Genomic DNA, 23,011 nt, shown 5'->3' with positions numbered 1-23,011 from the left:
ACAGTATTGGTACTCACCTATAGCATCACAAGGGGGCTCTGCAATTCTACTGAGTGACTTTGCTTCTAGTCAGAATGCCACACAGCTGGTCCCAGCTATCCAAATTACTGGATCAAGCATCCAATCTTTTTGAAAAGATCAATCGGACAGTTCAAATCCCATAGTCACTAACAAGTATAGATTAGAGAATGTTGAAACTGTCAGTATATTAAATCAAGGGTTCATCAAATAATGCGGTTCCCCATCCTGGATCCCATGAAATCTTTTCTCTTCAGTTCTTCCACCAGACAGATGGTTGCTGCTCAGGAACCACCCGCTTCACTGGATTTTTTGTGGTTTGCATTTGCAAGATCTCATCAAACGCTCCTGTAGAGTATCCAGCCCCCCTGAAAATTACCTAATCTGAAATCCATGTGGATATATAAAGGGCTACATGAAAGGTAATGCACTTTGACCAGGGTCGTCTCCAGCTCAAGACTGGGACCCCATTGGTACTTTAATTTGCAGCATGTCTTTCCTCATTCTTCTGGTTCAGTATTGACAGAGTAATCATCCTTCTTCTGTTGAACTTAGGAGTCATAGGAGCAGTTGCTTTTGTTGTTCTTGTTTAGAAATAGTTCATGTCAAGGCTGAAGTATGACCATGGCATAAAAAAACAAGTATGCTTTCGTTTTTTCAAGTGGCAGATACTTTCAGACCGAATATTTGATGTGTATTTTTGTAATATTCCTCTATGATACTAAACTTTAATTACAGAACAAGGAATATATGTGAGCTTGAAATCACTAACACCAGTAAATTAACTTGTTTACTCAAACCAGTATAAAATGTTTTCTTTATCCTCTCTTGCTCTAAAAAACCCAAATCCCTACCAATAAAATATCACCCCAACACTATTACAGAATCATCTCACTTTAGGCATATGCATTTACTCCAGAAGCATGTGCAGCCTCATGAGCAAATCCTTCAGAACTCAACAGCTGTCTTGAAAAACCTTTGTAGCAAAACCAGATGTTTGATAAACACAGTGAATACCAAAGAGAATTTCTTTCCTGTTAGTCTGCTTACAAAATTTTTATTTGATATAACAGTATCCTCCTGGTGGGCTGATTGCCATCTAATCTGTTTTATGATGACCTGTCAATGAGATTTTGCCAGTTTTTCCCATCTTTTGTCCGCTCTAACACACTCAATGCTGTGTGTGTGCTGAGCACCTTTCTTCAACATTTACTGGCTAATTCCTCCATTTTCAATTCATTTTTTTTCCCTGTTGGAACCCAGGACATCTCTCTGGATGCCCTGGATGGCTCAAAGCCCTGGCAGGGGCTCAGAGTAATTACTAACACAGGGTTTACATACAGAGAAGAAATTTGAACTCTAACCTCCTTGGGGAAGGAAGGTGCTGGAAGAGTATGTACAGGTAACTTACCTGTCAAATAATTCTCCACCAGTGACCAGTTCCAGAACAAGACTGATTTCTGTAGGGGTCTCAAATATCTCCTTCAGTTTTATCTGGTAAAAGAATACAGAAAGTATTTCTTTTGCTTGTTTGTCTCCTTGCAGAGCACTTCTGAAGGTCAACAGTAGAACACAGAACACAGCCAGGAGAGTTACCTGGTTCTATCTCAGTCTTTTTTGCTAGCTTTTTTTCTTTTTTTGTACTCTTTTGGTTATTCTCATACCTCAGTAACCTCTGTGAAATACGGGAATTTAAGAGGCCATCTGCCAATCTCTCAGAGAAACCAAAAAGTAGGACCTTTTCGTGTTTAAGTCTCCCAGGACTGAAAACACCAACTTCTACTTTCATTTGCAGAACTTCTTTCACAGAGTTTCTCACTCAGCTCTGTAAGAACATCATTGTTTTATCTTAAAATGGAAGTATAACTCAACAGATGTTCATAAAAAACTGCTAGCATGCCCACTAAGAGAGCCCAGAACTTTAATCCAGGTCTCTACAGACTGGTGAACCACAATAGTCATCTCTTACAAACAGAAAGAATTTAAAAACAAGGAAACAAATGTTGAGTGGAATAACATGGCTAAACTTACAATGTTAGGATGCGAAAGGCGAAGGAGAACTCCAATTTCAGTGCGGACAATTTTCTTGTCTATCTGGTTAAAAGTGGGGAGGGAAAAAGGGAAAAAATTATTTCCATGTTCAGCATAGAAACTTCTGGATGAATCACATGATGCTATGTATGAATAGCACTTCCAGATCTCCCAGAAGAGTAAGGTAATGTGAAACACACAAGTCAAGCATACTGAAAAGAGAAATTTTCCATTAACACAAGATGGATACTATAACAGAGAAATGTCCAGCAAATGTCCCAGCAAAACATTACAAATATACATGTAAGTCACACAAGAAGTACAATACAGGAAAGATATCTTAAAAAGGTGAAAAATTTCCTATTTTTACTCAAGTTCTGACCTTGTCTATTGCTACTTATGTTTGTTGAGTTTATGCTAGCTTTCTTTTGACACACTGTCCAGCAGCTGTGCTGGAAAAGATTTCTGCATGAAGGATGTGCTCATCAAAGTAGTGTAACTTACTGCTTAGAACAAAAAAGTGGTGCAAAGGCCAAACACCTCCAGCCACAGAGTATAAAGTTTAACCTCAATTTGCTTCAATTCTGACAGAATTTTCTGACAGAATGATCTATTAATTCAAATTATTGGTTAAACCTCTGTGAAGATTACCCCTTCCCTTTTCAAACTGTAGTCTTCAACAATCACAGCTTATGTTCTTGGGGGTCATCAGTCATTTCTCACAAGAAGTGTGGAGCTAGGGAGTATTTTGTTCAGGAAAGCAAACTGCAGCTCTTCTGGAACTAGAATGCTTAAGCAAGCAAGAGTGGAAAATGTTTGTGAGCAAATTATGAATGCTTTTGTGTTTCCAAGGCAATTAATACACTTATGAGGAAACTACCTGATTTGCAAATATTCTTCCAAACCCTAGAGAAGTCCTACATTGAGGTCTCAGGGGGTTCTGAAATGAATGAGTCAACAAGTCACTGTGGTTCAAAATTGATGCCATACATGAGGTCAAGCAGAACATTTTGAGAGGGACTTGCGCTGCTTTTTTCTTTTTTTTTTTTTTTCTTTTTTTTTTTTTTTTTTTTTTTTCTTTTTTTGTGGAGGCTTTTTATCAAAGTCAAAATCTGGTTTTGGCTTTTTACATCAGATGGGAAATGAATGGCAGTCATAATATATAAACCTTTAAGGAGGACATAAAATTACCTTCAAATTCTTAGTAAGGAAGACATATGAGGGTTTTTTATTACCTGAAAGAAGAGAGCTACTTCTCAGTAATTAATTTTTTTCCAGCATCAACAAAATGCAAGTATCCATTACATTCAGAACTACCAGACAGGCAGAATTTGATTCTCTCCTTGTGTTAATCAGGGACAATTCCAGCTTAGTAATGCCACAGTGGTGTAAATGAGTAGAGAACTAGAGTCCTCAGGGCTTTCTTAAAACTTACGGACATTCAATCTCTTCTAGTGCCTCTGCCAGGAAGCAAAATGAAGCAAGAAAAACTAACTTTGAACAAATTCAGTTCATGTAAGAAGGAAAAGAAATCAAACATTGAAAAGGGATGAAATATTGCATTACCTGAACATCTAATTGAAGGTAACCCATATGGCCAATAACAAAATCTTCAAGGATAAACACTTGCTCCTGGGATCAAACCCAGGACCCTTTAAGCTTGTGACCAGTGTATGCTTTATAAATGTTTTTGCTGTCTACTCCAAATGCAATTAACAAATTTCTTTTCCTGCTACATAAACACTGAACAACAGGTTTGAAGACAGTCTGCCATGAACTTTTCCTAAAATGCTGCTAGCACCAGCCTGTGGTCTTGCTCAGTTTTAACATTTCCTTGGCATAAATTTGGGTTACTTCAGTGAGTGCAAACATGCAGCAAAGGCCTCCAAAGGTCACTGTTGGGCAACAAAGGGCTTTTGATGATTTACACACTGTGACCGTTCCCATATGTTTTGCACCTCAGAAAAATTAATGTACAATTGTGCATGGACAGTGATATCCCCAGCAGAGCAGTTCAGACTGAAAAAATTACCTTATCAAAGGCACTGCTACAGACTGAGCAACTCACAGCCTGTTCCCTGCAGTTTTGAAAATGTTTGGGCACCAAGCATACCTGAGAGCAAGCATAGAAAAGGCTGCCCAAAATCTAAGGAGGACTTCTTTTGGCACTGAGTAGTTACAAGTGAGAAAGTACAGAGGCCTTCTCTCACCTTGCCTCTCACCTAATTAAGTCAAAACATGGACTAAGACTTAGTTTCAGGTGTTTGGTTTCATACACATTTACTCTCAAACTGTAGGTGAGTTCCTCTCTGATCAAGTGTGAGACCTGACACACAACAGTAGACTCTCACACTTTCTCAGATAATGGTATGAGGAAAAGGTACCTCAAAATTCAGGATGATAAGATGCAATGGCAAATATGCTGCAGAGAAACACTTAGGAGTGTTACATATTTATATGTAATGTCTATTGGGATAGATTTTACTACAGAAATGGGCATGTATAGGTGATATGAAATGTTCCAGAGTAAAAACAGGGACATATTTAGTCGTGACATTTCATTACAGACAGGTTGTTTTATAACTTTTATTTTCTTATCTTCTCATACGCTAAGTACAGACAGAGTTATGTTAACACTTACCTTGTTCAGCTCCTACCAAAATAAAAGGTACCTACTTATATCAGGGCCAAACCTGGCTTATTTTTAGTTTGGGCAGGAATATCAGCAATTCAACTACTTATTTTGAATTTTCCTATCATCACCCTATCAAATAATTTCCTGACAGAAATTATTTGCTAGGATGAGAGTCAGGCATCTCACTTGAGAGTGTATGTTGCTATAGCAACAATTTTTAAACCTCGGATAATTTAATCAAAATATGCCATTACCACAAATGTTTGGGCAAATTAAGCATGTTGGGCTAGATCAAATACAGCAGTCTGATTTGTGTGTATGTAATAACTGATCAAAATGAGGTTGCAAAATTCTTTATTTTGTCTCTTCCTTTTTGGATGCAATTTAGATCGGCAGTTCAGTGCTTGAAAACTATCTGAGCTTTCCTTAAATTACCATTACTCACAGGAGCATCAGTGAGATATGTCTCAGTGTATTACAGTCAAGAATAATGGGATCAGCAGAACTAGTCTGTGAAGTGAAAAAAAAATCAAATGCTAGCTTCCACAGTTCCACTAGTTGAGCAATTTTCCTTCCATCCTTTATTCTTTGCTTTTAATCTGTGATAAATGGACTAGAGTATGCTTTTGGTCAAGTATTTCATCAGTGTAACTTGATTTCTACTTAAATGATTACTTTAGTCTGTGTGGAAAACATTACTTCTGTAATACCAGGCTGTGTAAATGCCTGGTCAGGTGATTTTAACTCTGGTGCAATTTTACTAAGCTTTATTTTCCGTATTTGCAACTTTAAATTGCAAGTAATCAAGTATTTGTTGTGATAGGTCTTCAGAGCAACAACCTGCTGTGGAACACCCATGTCAGTTAGAGAAATCATTTGGCAGTAAACGCAAAACAGTTATCTATCATCCCCTCACTGACTCTGAGAGATTTTACTGTCCCTTGAAGATTTCACTGTCATAGGCCAAAAAATAAAACCCAAACAAAGTTGTTAGATGGCCTGTGATTATTAAAACCCACAACACCTATGTGTTTCCTCAGCTTACCTGTGGAGGCACATGCAGTGCTGAAAGGCAGGAAATTTGCAAGAACTGCCTGTAGGTGCTGTACAGACACTGCCTGGTGCTGTGGCTTCCAACACTCCTCAGTAAACTCTAGCAAGCAATCCAGGAGCTATGACTGTAGCGCAGAAAAGCATTTGCATGCTGGCTTTAATCTAACTAGATAAAGAACTTGCAGCAGCAAAGATCTAAAAGCCTGAACTTGGGAGCAGGAGGCAATCTAGGAAAGCTGCTTCCCTAATTTTTAACAAAGCATTTACATTAAAAGTGTGATCGTTCCTGGATTATTCCTAGTATTTGTCCCTCCAGTTATTTCACTTCAGTAGAATTACCTATTTATGTCTTTTATAGATATGTGTCAGCAATTACCCTGTCTTTGAAATTTCATACTGGTCATGCAGAAAAGGAGCACTAGATTTATATTCAGTATAGTTCTTATTTTTGAATTTCAGATTATTTTGACAAGAGATAGGAATGGAAAATTCCATAATGAAAAATGAGATTCTTCCATGTTTCCATGCCCCAAGATGGTGAGATGGAGTAATGCTAAAAACCACCAAGATGTAAAAGTGTTGTTTCTGTGTGAATTAAATGAAACAAGATAAAATGAACCACCACTTTACATAGATTAATCCAGCTGTTTGTAATATAGTACCACCCTAAAAACAGGCTGCCTGTACCCTCAAACCTGTGTACCTCTACCCTGTGTAGTAGAGAGCAAGAGGAAGAGCACATTCCTCATCCTGCAAGCTCAGTCTCTTCTGTTCTCATTTCCCTGGGCACTGTGGAGGCAAAGGGGCATATTTGCCTAGGTGTGACCCCCATGCAGTGAAAACACTGTGCCCAGGCAATGGCTGTGAAGAAATCAATGCAAAACATCTCTCAAGGAGCTTCACAGCACTGCCCACCTCAGGGAGTCTGTTCACACCAGCCCTGCACAGCTCCTTAATTAATATCCCACTTCTTGACTCACATGAGCACCTCTAATATGAGCAATTATTTATTTATTGAACCAGCAGGTCAGGCTCTGACCATGTGCTTCTCTGCACTTACAGGAATCACAGCGTTATTAGCTTGACACTACACTATTAAAAGTGCTTCCAAGTAACAAAGTTTTATTTGCTCATACAGTAACTGCTCTGAAGCCTAAACCTTTCTATATTTTATGGCATCAATTCCACATTACCATTTATAATTTTACCATTATTTTGCCCTCTCACAGTTAGGCTGAAATATTAAAACTTGTACAGACATAGGCTACAACAAGCAGACTTGTCATTCCCTGGTAGTCTAAAAGGTCTGCTCCCAATTGTCACAACTAAACACAGGAGTGATGGGTTACCCAGGGTCTCCTGAGAGATTTGAAGAAAAAAGAAATAGGCTTGAATTTAAAGAAATCTTCACAAGAAAAATGTTCAAAGAAAATATTTTCTATGCAGTTTAAGGTCTTGTGTTTCAATTTCAGGATGTCCTGAATGAGCAGAATTCCAGTTTCTACCCAGTTTATACATAGACTATTTTCTCACGAAATTTTCAGTCAAGACTTCAAGGATAGAACACTTTAAAGAAGACTTCTGAATGTGTTTTTATGTCTTTATAAAGATAGACTGTATTGAAATCATCTGATCTCATCTATGTATCAATGCAAGATAGAGATGTCAGTCTTTAGGGTAAGTGATAAAGAATCATGGAGGTTACAAAAAGTGGTATGACAGAAAGATCCAGGACAAATGAAAATAGGGACGTATATGAGACTCAGCCCACTTCTCTGAATTACTCTGATGTGATTCAGTAATCAGCATGGCAGTGGACAGTAGGTAAAACAGAGTTTTAAAAAGCTGACCCTTCTGAATGACAAGATGCATCATTGTTCCCACTAGGACATTTATTTAACAGTTGCTTCAGATGATTTGTTCATTGAATGACCTTTTTTGAATGAAAATAACAGTTTCTCAAGTAAAGAATTCCTCCTATGTTTTAGTAGCTGTTGTTGGTGGGACATTGCTTGACCTTCTCAGCAAGGTCTGCAGCTCTCTATTGTGCGGCAGCAACCTTTGAACCCTAATGGACTAATATTATCGTAAAAACAAAACACTTTGAAATAATCTTTTTGTATTTTAAGCTGGCCAGACTATTCTGGCTCCCTAAAGAGCCAGTATAAACAACAAATAACTCCATAAAGCACAACAGCAACTGCACAGCCCTGTAGTATCTTCCCAAAATTCAGCCCAGAGTTTTCACTGCACAGGTGTGCTGGTTTGGCTGGGATAGAGTTTATTTTCTTCACAGTGGCTAGCCTAGGGTTGGGCTTTGATTGGTGCTAGAAATAGTGTGGGTAATTCAGAGATGCTTTTACTATTGCTGAACGGGGTTTGCACTGCGCCAAGGCCTTTTCTGCTTCTCATTCCAGCACACCACAGAAAAGGTTGGGGGTGCACAAGGAATTGGGAGGAGACAGAGCCAGGACAGGTGACTCCAGAAGACCAAAGTGATACTCTAGACCATGTAGCATCATTCTCAGGACATAAAGCTGAGGGACAAGAAGGAAAGGGGTGGGGGGATAATTCAGAGTCTTCCTAAGTCACTGTTCTAGGTGATGGAGCCTTGTTTTCCTGGAGATGGCTGACCAAGCAACACAGTGAATGAATTTCTTACTTTGCTTTGCTTATATGCACAGCTTTTGCTTTGCCTATTAAACTGTCTGCATCTCAACCCATGAGTCTTCTCATTTTACCCTTCTGATTTTCTCCCCATCCTGCTGGGGATGAGTGAGGGAGCAGCTCCATGGGGCTTAGGAGCCAGCTGGGGTTAAACAACAACAGGGGGTTACTGAGGATTTTTATTTTTACCCTGTGTAAGTAATTTAGTATTATTAATGAAAAAAAAAAAAAAAAAAAGCAAACCCACTATTCACTACTAGAGCAATTATTTTCTGCACATATGTCCATGCTTCCAATTTGTAACTCTAGTCCTTCAAGTGATGCATATTCCTCAGACTGAACACACCTGCATGGGAATAATGCTGGTTACATCAATGTGCCTTCATTTGTCCTGTCAGGTGATTAAATGTCTGGTACCTGTTGCCTGCAAATACCTGGGTTTGTAGAAGCTGAAAGAGACTGATCTATCTTCATGAGATAGGACTGTTAATCTGTTAAGAGTAAATTGTTCCATCTAAGAAGCAGCACGACTGTTTCTGAGGAAAAGCACAGTACATTTGCAGGGAAACCATCAGATGGATAGAGAAAATTCATGTGGCTGTATAAACTTCAGCACAGCAAATCACACTCTGACATATCAGATTAACAGGTCCTGCATCTTAAAATACATGGTTTCAGTAGTAAAGGTGACCAGATGTAGGTAACATTCCTCAAAGACACAGGATCCACAGGGAACGGGTTCTGTTACTCACCCACATTAACTTGGTGGCATCACCACAGGGTGAATGGATGGATTCAGAGGCACTTACAGCTTGCACAACACTGGTCATTTGCAACAATATATTTTATGTTGTATATTTATTTATGTTTATATTTATTTATAAGAGTAAAAAACAAGTTATATTTTCAGTAGAATAAGCCTCATTATAGGCTATGGTCTAACTATATGACTAATTTGGTTGTTATTTCTTTTCCTCTCTCATTAACACACAGATTTCTGCAAATATGTTAGATAATTGTTGAGCAGTTTATGCAAACAAATTGAAGCCTATTAGATATTCATGAATTGCTCACTTCAGCAATTCACTATTTATAGTGTGTTACTGCCATTGTTACTGTTCCCAAAGCTGGGTGGGGGAGGACACTTTTAAGATGCAAGAACAATGTGTAAATCAAAGGTAAGCACTTCTTTTGTTTTTGTCAAAATATGGTTCTATTTATGGTTCTATTTATAAATTTGTACTTGCCACCTTCTTGTATATTCTTGCTTTTAACCTATAACTGTTACAAATCCAAAAATGTCCTCTCTTCTCAGTGAAAATTTATTAATCCAGCTTTTATCCTGGGTAATGCATCCAGTATTAAACATCTTGGCTTCACATTCACACCATCCCTCTGAATAAACAAAGTGCCACATAAAAATTAGAAATTGAGAGTTAATTGGTGATTGGATGTTTCCTATCATTGATGTTTTATCTTAAAATCACTCCAGATTCTCAGGAGCACTCAGCTGCATAATAAAGATCTGAAATAAATTATATCTGCTTATATCATTAGCCAAAGACAATGCTTCCTGCTACTTGAGAAATTTCACATGAATAATAAGCTGGTCCTTATTACTCTTATTATCCATCTTTTTCTGAATTCAACTTGTGAGTTCACTGCTACCCAATAAAGGTCTGGTGTATGAAGGCTGCGACTAATATTATAATCTCAATCACAGATATCAAATAATTCCATGTAATCAATGAAGTGGTTTTGTCTGGGCTGGAGTTAATTTTCTTCACAGTAACCTGTAAGGGGCAACATGCTGCACCATGCCATTTATGAGCAGGCAGGGAAGGCTTAGCTAGTGGCACTGAAGCTCAAATGAGATTGGTTTATATGCAAAATATTTCACGTGGGATAAAAGCATGACAATGTCAGGTGCACTTAAGTCATGCATGTTTCCTCTTCTGAACCATCTTGGATCTCCCAGCCTGTTGCTCAAATGAGCCCTGTACTAGAAGACTTGCAATGTCTGGATTCCAGCCCATTTTTCAGGCAGGTCAGCCCCAAACACTGATAACAAGGAGTCCTGAAGCAATTTCTGTGTTGCTTGATAATATCCAGGACCTATAATTCTATGCTTGCATACACATAGACCCCAAAACTACTTCAGATTTATGGGTTATACACCTTATAATCTGAATAACCAAAGAAAACTGTGGAGGTTTAAAGGAAAATAGAGAAGAAATCCCATGTCAAAGGTTTTCAGGGACTGAAAATGAGAAGTATTTTATACAATTGGAATATGATACAGAAAAACATGTAGAAATTGTGAGATGGTTAAGAAAGAAAGTCAGACGTGAAAGGAAGCCTTTGTAACTAATTTAGGGAGCTTGCTTCTTAGATAAGAAACTGTGAGCTGAGATTCTCTTGTTAGCACTACGTGTCAACAAATAACACTATAATTTACAGGACTGCTTTTGTTCCTGCATCTCCCCAGTCCCAGTGGAGGATGTCTCAGCTACATTAATGGCAGCATGTTAACTTGCCTCCTCTGCCAAGAGCTAGGAGTTGTGCTGGGGAAAAAGGACAAGTGACTGAGCAGGCTGAGAGCAGAAAGAATATGCAGTGACTTCCCTCAACCCATGAATTCAGTGCACAAAGAGCCACAGGGTGCCTTTCATATCTGATCCTGTGCTCCCTGATGCTTCATACAATTTAAGAGTAAATGGCGGAGATCCTGAAAGGGGACAATTTTAAGCTATGTAAACCTGAACCAGAACAGGTGAATATTTGAATTTCAGGAGAATTTATGTCCAGTAAAGTCACATGCAGATTTGGCAAATCACACAACACCTGACCTAAAACCTACCTCTGGTGCCTACTGTGTGATTTGGGTGCAATTTTGATATATATTTAAAAAAAAGACACAACAACAAAAAAAAACCCCAAAAAACAACCAAACAAACAAACAAAAAAAAAACACCCAAAAAAAAAAAGAAAAAAAAACCAACAAAAAAACCCCAAAAAACCAAAAAAAAAAAACACCAAAAAAGAAAAAAAAAAAAAAAAAAAGAAAAAGAAAACCAAAACTGTAATGCCTGAAGACCCCATAGGTGTGGAGATGAGAGGACAAATTTTACCTGTGAACTACAGGATGCAGAGGGTAGTTGTTGATGTGCTATGAACTGTGGTACCAACTGCCTGGATACAAATACTTTACAGCTCTATCTCCAGTGGTCCTCATCCATAAAACATGGAAATGCTAATGTATGTTCTCATTGTGGTGGTGCAGCTGTAACACAGTAATCGCCCAAAAAGAATAACTGAAATTAGGTATAATGATGAAGTGAATAATTTTCCTGGACTTCTGATTAACAGATTGATGGCTTCTTATTTCTGGGAATTAGGGCTTTCATCTTGAGGAATTATGACTTTTCCCACAAACTCTTGAAAGCCATATCATGGAGTTATTTTGATTCGTATTTTCTTATATTTTTACATTCAAATCCTATGTTCTTTTGACTTTGCAGTTTCTTATATTTTTACATTTAAATGCTGTATCTACTGTGTTTACTACTCAATCCAGAAACCTACAATTATTTTCATGCTATTTCTTGCTGTAGTGCCATTCTTTTATCACTTTACAAAGACATAAAACCTATATGAGTGTTATGTATCTTGCAGAAAAAATATAAATTTCTGCAGGTTGATATTTGTGAGAGTGCTGCTTAGAAGTCCTCACAAGTTAACATATCATCTAATAGCTGCAATTCTAACAAAAATTTGAAATCAGGATTGTCTCCAACGAATTGTAAAAGAAAGAGACTGGGATCTCACAGGACTGAAGTACAAAATAATAATCTTATTAATGCTATTTCTTGTTATTTCTGGGAATGCTTTCAGCTCTTTTCAACTGTATTTACTGAAGGCATACTCAGGTGGAGTTTGAAACATCTGGTTGTTAAGTATATGCAAAGTGTAATGGAATAGCTTTTTGGAAATGAGCAGTAGTATTTGAAGATTGCATAAAATGAAGGGAGAAGAATAACAAAGTAAGTGGGATGGGGTTTTCACATTTGTTTGAAAACAAGTTATTAGGTTTTATTTATTTATTCAGAGTTTGTATTTAGCTGATGTATTGTTTGTTGGAGGGGGATGGGTCTTTTGGGGTTGTTTTGTTTGGGGCTTTTTATTAAGAAAGCCCTTTTACAGTGACCTGATTAGAGATCAAGTTTGGTTTAACAAAAACTTGTCACAAGCCTCACTCACACACACCAGTGCTGCAGCTGTCAACTGTCACAACATTCAGCTTAGAAATTTGTATTAACCTTAATTCTAGTCTTGAGAGATCCTCTGGTCAGGTGATGTATCTCAAGGAAATCAGACTAAGGTGCTGCCTTCCTGATTTCTCAAAGAAGCTCCTGTATTAGAGCCCTCTGATTGCGCTGCTTATACAGCTTCTGTGTTAATTTCCATCTCGCTTTTTCATTCCTCCCTACATATGGTTAGTCTTTCTTTTAAAAGACATACAGAAATGAAGACCACAGCCAATAGCATATATTTTATCTGGAAATAAGCCAGTTTGTCAAGCAAGAACATGCTGATTAGAGAATCCTTGGTAAAATAAATCCTCTCTTCTACAGATCTCAATTAGATTTGCCTCTCTGAGAGGCTACAGAGAACTCAGCTTCAGAATAATAAGCACAGGATTACACATTTTAAGTCATAAAATGTTCATGATTTATTCCAACACCTGAACTTCTAGCACTGGAGAAAGCACTATAATTTCTTATCTTCTGCCCTCTTCATATTTTAGTGCATACAGTTTCCCCTTAATTCATTACTCTACAGCTTAGAATCTCTCTCCCCCAAAAGAATAGCTGTCACACCTGTGATGATAGCATCACACCATAAAATCTAAAAACAAAAACTTCCTAAAATGCAGAGGAGGAATACCTTCAGAGAGCCAGAGCACAAGCTTCACAGACTCATCACTTATGCAGAAACCCAGCCTCCTCTGCTCCATCAAAAGTCTGCAAATAATGAAAGGTTCCGAAGAGGAGGGGTATAGTCTCAGGATAGCTTAATATTTACCTCTGCACCACTGTTCAGAAATGCCATCCCTTTGTAGGGTTGTGTGGCACTAAACACAGCCTCACAGAGTAAGAGTTTCTGGTCCTACTCCTCATCTTAGCTCTCCATATTTACGTGCACCCCAGGCATAGAGGTTCCTCAAGCTTGGGTAAAGCATGGAGAAGACAATTCACTGCAACAGAAAAGGAGCAAAATGTGCATGGATGGGTTGGTAGAAGAATACCTGTGGCTGAGATAATTTCTCAAAGACTTCCTATCAAGCAATTAAAAGCCAAACGTGTCATTTTTTGGGGTTTGGGGTTTTTGACTGAATTTATCACCTAAAGGATATTATCACTCAGAAGTACTTGTTCAACAGTGCAATGTATAGTGTAGGTTGAGTTTCAAGTTGAGCTTAATATTTTTCTCTTTTTATTAGATGATCTTTGTATTTCTGAAAAATAAGCTGAGAAGACCAGAAATTACTGTTTCTGAGTACCTATAAATTAGGTAAGGAAGAAGGAAATATAAGACATACTGTCAATTCTTAAAACCTTAACCAAATTTCTGACTTAGGAATAACACAGCAATTCAAACTAAATGGTCACACAAAAAGATGTTATTCTATATTAAGAGATTTTTACACAATACCTGCACTACAGAAAAAAATACAGTATTATGTACTGCAGATTTTAAATAAATTTACGTATGTAGGGCAGGCTTTGACAATAGTAGAAGGAGATAATTTTCCTTTCCGAAAAATTGTCCTGACACAACCTTTTTTTTGTTGTTGTTTCTTTCTTTCTTTGCAAGGACTAAAATACCTAACAAATTTATTTTTCAGTTAAATTTCCACCTGCATTGACAAGTGCCTGATTTCATAGCTTCTAGAGCAAAAGTCTATTGCTAACTTATCTTCTGCCCAAAGAAGTTCACAAAGTGAACTTCTTTGTCCTGCTTTAGATACTATGCATTTGATGTACTTCTACTCAAAACTCATTTCTTTTGGATTGTACTGAATCAGAAAATGGAAGCCAGACTCCCCTTACATGAGAGAAAACTGAAAACAAGGAGTGGAAAACTCAGTTTTACTGCCTTATTTCTTTATTCAAAGTAATTTTGACTCCATTTTTTTTTTGCCTCCCTGTAAAAACATTAGAGTGTGAACTGCCTATGTATGTCCATATGAGATGATGATGTGGATGAAGAAAAATCAGAAAGCCAGGAAAAATAACAGGTAGTACTGCAGGTGGAGTGGTAATTAAGAGGTAGTTAGGAAATTACTCTTTCCCCTTAATTACCAAGCAGTGGCCTGTGTGGTGTGCATGTGTATGTGTGTGTATGTGAATAAATAACTGAAGACAATGTGTGAGTTAGTTGACAAAAATAGTCCTTTTTGCTGTGTACTGATGTACAGTGGTGTGCAGTTGACTGTTTTCATGAAGGGTTACGTGTGACACAATTCTTTCTCTTTTTTTGAAAAATTTGAAAAAAAATCAGAATATTACACATGAATACAATATGAGGGAAAAAATGACCTTAAATGAGCATATGAATGTGAATATATACCACACATTTTTAACCTGAAGAAAAAAGGATACTGCCTTAGCATGTCATACAAATTGGTGTATTATGTCAGGCTCTTGCTTTTTTGTCTGCTAAACTGTATCAGTCATAACTATGTCCACTATGAGTACTGACAGTTACTGCACCAATGGAGGTGGATAGATTAAATATAGATATAGATAAAAATAGATAGATATAGATATAAATAGCTATATAAATATAGATACATACACATAGATGTGTGTATATATACATATATATATATACATACATATATATATATACATACATTCATACAGTTTATAGACAAACAGGCATATGGAGGCAGGAGGCACTTAAAATATAAATCACATAGGACCACATGGCAATAAATATAAGGTTTAATTTTACACCTACAAACATACATCATTTTCTCGTGAAGTTAATATAGGAACAATTTACTAATTCTGGTTATGCCAATGTGATACACAAGTCTCCACCCATTCCTCCCCTGCCCCTTCCACCCAGATGCTTTTCTTCCTAATCAGTTTGGAAGGCTCAACAAAAAGCAGTGTTCCTTCAAGAGACAAAACCAAACCTTTGCATGAGCCTCTTGATAACCACTTAATAACACCAATTCACTGCAAAAGGAAATGAAAAACCCAGCCAACTACACTCCCTGCTGAGTTGGGAATACATAGTTTTAAATACTATCATATTAATACATAATCTTCTAGGGTGCATAAATAGGTGTTTGTATCTGTGTGTCTATAAAACATACATGCTTAGATATATATATATATATATCACAGAATCACTTGGGCTGAAAAGACTTCCAGGATCATCAAACCATATCTGTGACAAATCATGTCTTTGACCAATCACCACCTTGTCAAAGAGAAAGGAGCACTGAGTGCCACAGTGTCATTTCTTGAATACACATCCAGGGGTGGTGCAGCCCATTCCAATGTCTAACCACCCTTCTGTGAAGAAATTCCTCCCGATCTCCAGCTGGAAGCTCCCCAGCTGCAGTTTGAGGCCATTTACCTTCATCCTGTCCCTTGTTACCTGGGAGAAGGGGATGACCCTCATTCCACTACAACCTTAATTCAGTTTTAGAGAGCAAGGTCATCTAAGCCTCTTTTTCTCCAGGCTAAATACACCCAGATTCCTCACCTGCTCCTCAAAGTACTTAATCTCTTTCCCCATCTCTGTTCCCTTCTCTGGCACTTCAATATCTCTCTTGCAGTGAGAGGTCCAGAACTGGACAGAGGATTTGAGATGCAGCCCCGCTCAGTTCCAGCACAGAGGGACAGTCACTGCCCTGCTCCTGCTGCCCCACTATTGCTCACCCCAGCCAGGTGCCCTTGGCCCTCTTGGCCACCTGGCCACAGGCTGGCTCAAGTTCAGCTGCTGTTGACCAGCACCCCCAGGTCCTTTTCCACCAGGCAGCTTTCCAGACACTTTTCCCCCAGCCTGTAGAGCTGAAGGGTTTGTTGTGACCCAAGAGCAGGACCCAGACCTTGGCCTTGTTGAACTTCATAGAAGTGGCCTTGGCCTATCAATCCAGCCTGTGAGATCCCTCCGCAGAGCCCTCCTGCTCTCCAGCAGATCAACACTCTAACTCAGTCTCATCCATGACCTTATGGAGGGTGCAATTGATCCCCTAATCCAGATCATCAGTGAAGATATTAAACAGAACTGGGCCCAACACTGATGGTGGGGGACAGCACCAGTGACCAGAGGCCAGCTGGAGGCAGCACCATTCACCACCATTCTCTGGGCCTGGCCATCCAAACAGTTTTTAGCCAAGAGTGCTCCCGTCCAAGCCCTGGGCTGCCAGCTTTTCCAGGAGAGTGCTGTGGGAAAGGCCTTCAGTGCCAAAGGCTTTGGTGAAGTCCAGGTAGACACCCCCTTTCCTGCATTCACTAGGCAGGTCACCTGCTCATGAAAGGAGATCAGGTTGGTCAGGCAGGATGTGCCATTCCTGAACCCCTGCTGGCTGTGCCTGATCCCCTGTACTGTATTTGCCATGTGATCACATCCAAGATGATCTTCTCCATCATCTTCCCTGGCACTGAGGCCTGTACTTCAGACCTGTACTGTGCCTCACAGGCCTGTACTTCCCTGCATCCATTTTCCTGCCCTTCTTGTGGACTGACATCACATTAGCCAGCCTCCAAATCATCTGGGACCTTCCCAGTTAGATAGGACTGATGATCAGTGATGCAGAGCAGCTTGGCAAGCTCCTTCTCCAGCTCCCTCAGCACCCTTGGATGAATCCCACCTGGTGCCATGAACTTGTGAGTGTCTAAGTGGCTCAGCAGGTCACTGCCTCCCTCCTCCTGGATTGCACAGGTTCTGTTCTGCTCTCTGTCCCTGGCTGCCAGCTGGGGCTGGTTCCTTGCGGATAAACAGGCCTTACTGTTGAGGACTGAGGCAAAGAAGGCATCTGAGCCTTTTCCTCATCCTTGGTTCCAGTGTTTGCCTCTGCATCCAGTCAAGGATGGAGATTTTCATTGGCCCCATTTTTGTTGCTGATGTATTTATAAAAACACTTTCTATTATCTTTCACAGCAGTGTCTGGATTGAGTTCTATTTGCGCTTTCACCTTTCTAATTTTTTCTTTACATGACCAGGGACATCTTTATACTCTTCCTGAGTTGCCTGTCCCTTCTTCCCAATGTGTGTATATATATATATATATATGTATGTGTATATGTATACATGTGTGTGTGTGTCTATACATATTTGTGCAAACATTAATGCAATTGAGACTTTTTAGATGTGCCTTATAAACCATTATGATGTCCTTCAGATCCTAACTCCAGATATTCAACCCAAATTATCCAGGAGGCAAGCCTATTACCTTTGCATTTGCTCATTCTTCTTTCTGATCCACAGACGTAAAGTATCTGTTGTCCTCAAATTGTCTAATTTATTTGTACAATTGTATTAATCCCAGCTGAACTATTTCCAGAGTATATATTGCTTGAAAGCTGTTGCTCTATTTCAGATCTGAGAAAAAAATTGATGGGCCTGAACATTTGTCTGAATTTGAATATCAACCAGTCTGCAGGAAGAATGCTACTTCATATATACTGATTTTGATAAAAGTGCTGCAGAAGTATTATTTAAGCATCACAAACTGTGTGAGGGAGGATGCCCACACATAAAAAAGAAGGAAATCAAAATGAAAATTCTCCAAAATAGTCTCTATTCTTGTATGTCTCATTGACTAAGACAGGGTCTAATATTTCATAATACTTAATTGTGCTTAGGGGACAGAACATATCAATTAGAACGGAGAAATATTAACCAGGCTTCATTCAAAGCATTGCTGAGAAGCAAATAAAATAAATATTATCTCATTTTTATGGATGAAAAAGCTGAAACCAAAAGAAATACTGGGAATATGCCAGGACCCAAGCTACAGACAACCCAGCTCTCAATCCTATTCTCCTTTCAGTAGAGCGTGTTGCTTTATTGCAGTGGCAGCTCCAAAATTACTTCAGTTGCAGTAGTTAGCACTTGGTAGACCTACGATGTAGGCAGGCACTTAGTGTCTTAGTTTAGAAACCATGCAGCAGAGTCCATCTGTTCTCATCACTATTTTTAAAGCAACTTGTCCAGACTCAGGTAGGAAATTTAAGGCGGAGGTGGATCTAATTTCTTGGAAGGTATTCATCTACCCAGATTCTGAGATAATCTCCAGGCTGCTTAGCTTCCTCAAAACACATTAAAAGGTGGAAAAGCAGATAAGAGACTTCATATAAAAAATACAACATATATATGTTTGCTTCCTTAAAGAACTGCATTCTTCCAATATGATCCACATGCTATATGTTATTTGCAGCAATGACCACTCCAGAATGAATGGCTGTAAATATCACATAATTTTTATGTCTCAGTTTAAGAGCAGTAAGAATAATTTTTGTAAAGTGTATCCTAAAGATATTTCACTTTTCTGTAGCACTGAGTCATCAAGGAGACGTAAAATGCATAGTAAAAAGCAAAACAATCTCATATTTGCAATTGCAAGTGTAAAAGCTCATAACAGTACTCTGCTCATTTGATGACTTTTTCTGAAGTGCTATGTGATCTGCTTTTGCTTCTTTCTTGCTTCATTAAATAGATTTCCCCCCAAAGAAATTACATGGTTCATATCTTTACATTTACCACCTGTGTGGAATTTAAAAGATGTGATAAACATAGCAAATGAGCATGCAATACATTTCAGTTATGCTCAGGAACTAAGCACAAAGGTTAGATGAGGAAATCACAGGCAATATTTTCCATGCTTATTCATCTGACCCATAGATGTTGGGTTTTAATTTTTTTTTTTTTTTTTTTTGTAGCTCTTAAGAACCATTACAAATTTTATTTCTTATACATTATTGGAGAGTGTCTCTTATGCTAATTCAAAAATCAACTTTTCTTTGGACCTCTTTAACCTTTCTGACAGTAGTCTTTTAGCAGCTGTAGAAGCTAAAGTTCTAACTTGCCTCTTAGTTTCCCAATTTTGACATTAAAACACTTCAGGTGTAAGAATCAGAGGTGTTCTTTGAAGTAAATTTTATTCACCATAAGTGTATTTAAAGGATTTTAAACTACTCCTAAACTTGGGCTTGACAAAACTAAAATCAACAGAAAATGGAAGCATTCTGCTTCAATCATTTTGAAGCAGTAAAAACCCTTTTTTCTTCCTCCCTTTGAAATTGTAGAAAATTTGTATTAATGGTTAAGAATTACTAAACCTGTCAACAGATATATAATTTTATGAACACTTTTATTTTAGTCACACAAAAAGGTTCACATAAATGTTTTGTTCTGTTACTCTTTAATGATTTAACCCCTATAAAAACATCTAAACCACAGATGCAACCACCCACACCCACCAGACCCCCCCCACAAAAAAAAAAAAGCAAATAATCTACTGCTATTTTATTAAATAAGATGGTAAAAAAATTATTAATTGCAGAACCTGCTAGGAATTCAAAGCCCTGTACAAGCATGTATTCTCAGAACTGGATGATAGATCTTGCCCAAAATTTTATTGCTCTTAACTAAGAATGTATTAATTATGCAAAATGAAAAATTACTCATTCTGTTTCAATGAAAAGAACACTGATAGCTATCTTATGTTTCTTGCAGTCTGTTCCTAGTGGACTACTTCAATCCTAATGGACCCTATGCTCTTACCAAAGCTGTTCCCATCAGGTAAAAGTAATAATTTCTAATGCTTTACTTCAAATTACAGCACTTCAGTGATCATCACTCAGAAACCTGGAGCTGTCCATCAGCCACCAGCCTCCACACATCACATGTCATCAGAGCAATCTGGACCACCTTATCCCCCATCCCTCATCCTGTTTTTATGGACCTCTTCCTTAGAGAGTCAGTCTTGTTTGAAGCAGCAGACTATTTCTGTTCAGACAGTCAGTTTGAATGGAAAAATCAAGAGTATCTGCTCTTTTGTCATCTTTCCTTGTCTTCTAATTTCAACCTGTGTGCTCTTCAGAGCTCCCTTATGCACATTTATTAATGGAATTCGTAAATGGGACTCTACCAAAAAACAATCACAGGCTCCTCTGCTTTTCCTCCCATCCCTTTTCCTCTACTATTGAACTGCCAGCCTTTTATCTAATTGTTTTCAAAAAGGCAACAGAAAACTTAAGCTGATCATCATTTTAGTACATGACTTGGCTCACATGTGGCTATTTTTTATACTGAGATACTGTGAGCAAAGATCAGACCTCCTGTTGTAGGAGCACTCTCCGGTAGTTCAGATCCTGTGATAATAATTACATCTCCAAACTGGACAGACACAAGCAATGGCACATCCTTAAAGCATTGTCTCCCATGTTCTCATTTACACAGAAAAGCTCATTTGTGTAAGAGGATTACTTGTTTTCATAGCAAAACATCCCAAAGTGCATCATTTACACTGGGAACTCAGCTCTGGGAGCTGCTTAACCACACTGCTAATATAACCAAGGCTGCATTAAGTCAAACTTATATATTATTGCTGATGTAAAAACAACTTATAAGTTACACAACTATAGTCTTTTCCTTCAGTGCCATTAAAAAAAACCAAAAAAACAAACCTGTGCTACAGTAAGTCTACCAAAGTCTAAAGTGACTAGTTTCAGACACAGAAAAATATATCTAGCATAAATACATAAATGTGACAATTGTAAACATGAATTAATTTCCATGAAGGCAAAAAAATCAAAAGGCAAAGAAATATTTTTAATAAATGTAGCTCTTCCTAGTGCATTTCAGAATGAAAATTATAGGACAGTATACACCTAAAACATTATGGGAATCACTGGCATAATGAACAGATGAAACCTCAAAAATTTTTTGCTCTTCCATAGGAACAGCAGACCACAAGCTGCAGCAATGCACATGCTCTGCTTCTTCCAGTGTACCAGATGCAAATTCAAAAGCAGTACACACAACTGAATCTTTGTGCCAGTTTAATCTTTGGCTCACATTCAAAGATGACAAATTAATGCCAACATTCTACTCATGTGAAACCCACTCATTACATCTTGCACTGGGACCACCAGTGGAGTCACCATTTGGACATGGTTATGCCTACCCACCCATCCTTATGTTTCTACATGTGAATGTTCTGGAACATTATGGAATAATGAATGTTCTAACACTGGGATAAACTGAATCAAAGCCATTCATGAAAAAATATCATGTACATGCCTCACAGCTTGCTTGCTTTCTCTCAGACTTCTCTTTCCATCCTAGGAATATGAACTGCTCTACCCCATGCCCCACAGTGTCTTTCTGCATGAAGTCTCTCAGTCCATAACTTGCCTTTCTTCTCTTAGTTCCTCTTCTTGCTTTCCACCATCTATTTTTCAGAACACACAAAAATAGCTGTAGTATAAGTGTGACATATATGGAGTTCTAAAAATAAATTGTCATCTCAACTGGTTCTCTAGCAATTTTGTAATGGTAAAAAAAACGCACTACAATATATTTCATTTTACTTGGGTTTGAGTTGGTGTTTTAATCGGTTTCTGAAAAAAGATGAATTGTGTCATGGCATTTTTTGAGCAAAACAATGTATTACATCAAAGATAAAACAGTGAGTACTTAAATTTTTCAAGGTCCTTTTCTGTTTCTTTAATGAAAGAAAAAGACATATTTTTTTCTTAAAGTTTTCTACCAAACCCAAGTGTAGATGGATTTCTACCAAATCCAAGTGTAGATGGACAACACCAGCTGAAGGTACAAGCCAGATTTGGGGGGATTAGGCATTTCCTCTACAGTACTGTTACCTCCAACAGCTGTTTTAGTGATGAGGAGTCAAAGCTCACTCACGGAAAATACAAGTTTAGCAGTTTATAATCCTAAATCTAGCACATTTCCCCCACATGAATAAACTGCACAGAAAAAAAAAACAACAACAAAAAAGGAAAAAAAAAAGAAAAAAAAAAAAGAAAAAACACAGAGAAAATCCCAAACATATTCCAAAGCAAAGCAAAACAAAACAAAAATGACTTACTGTCTTCTTCAACATTTTGACGGCGTAAGGTTTCTGGGTCCCTTTCTGCCTGCATCTGTAGACAATGGATGTAGCCCCACTAAATTTAAAAAAATAAAAAAAAAAAAAAAAAAAAAAAAAAAAAAAAAAAAAAAAAAAAAAAAAAAAAAAAAAAAAGGAAAAAAAAAAAGGAAAAAAAACCCAGAGAAAATCCCAAACATATTCCAAAGCAAAGCAAAACAAAACAAAAATGACTTACTGTCTTCTTCAACATTTTGACGGCGTAAGGTTTCTGGGTCCCTTTCTGCCTGCATCTGTAGACAATGGATGTAGCCCCACTAAATTTAAAATAATAAAAAAAAAAAAAAAAAATGAAGAATAGTTGGGTTGTACATAAAACTCTTCAAATCTGTCAATAAACAGAGTTGCCTATATTTTCTACTCCTCCCAGTTTGGGCAAAACTATCTCACTTTTCCCCACAGATGCA

The 23,011-nt window shown here is 37.9% G+C and overlaps 1 protein-coding gene across 1 annotated transcript in view; it reads right to left on the bottom strand.

The window, feature by feature from the left end:
- The window catches only part of CAMK4 (calcium/calmodulin dependent protein kinase IV), a 138,111-nt gene that overhangs the window by 57,104 nt on the left and 57,996 nt on the right, over positions 1 to 23,011 (bottom strand). The window contains exons 2-4 of the mRNA XM_041399178.1: positions 22,783 to 22,861; positions 2,050 to 2,112; positions 1,430 to 1,512 (exon numbers count right to left, since the gene is read on the bottom strand). Coding sequence (XP_041255112.1) covers positions 1,430 to 1,512; positions 2,050 to 2,112; positions 22,783 to 22,861 — 225 coding nt within the window. The remainder of the gene's footprint in view (positions 1 to 1,429; positions 1,513 to 2,049; positions 2,113 to 22,782; positions 22,862 to 23,011) is intronic.

The sequence above is a fragment of the Onychostruthus taczanowskii genome, unplaced genomic scaffold (genome assembly GCF_017590055.1).
Source record: "Onychostruthus taczanowskii isolate IOZ18803 unplaced genomic scaffold, ASM1759005v1 scaffold158, whole genome shotgun sequence".
Classification (NCBI taxonomy): domain Eukaryota; kingdom Metazoa; phylum Chordata; class Aves; order Passeriformes; family Passeridae; genus Onychostruthus; species Onychostruthus taczanowskii.
This window is presented reverse-complemented; position numbering and strand designations above follow the sequence as displayed.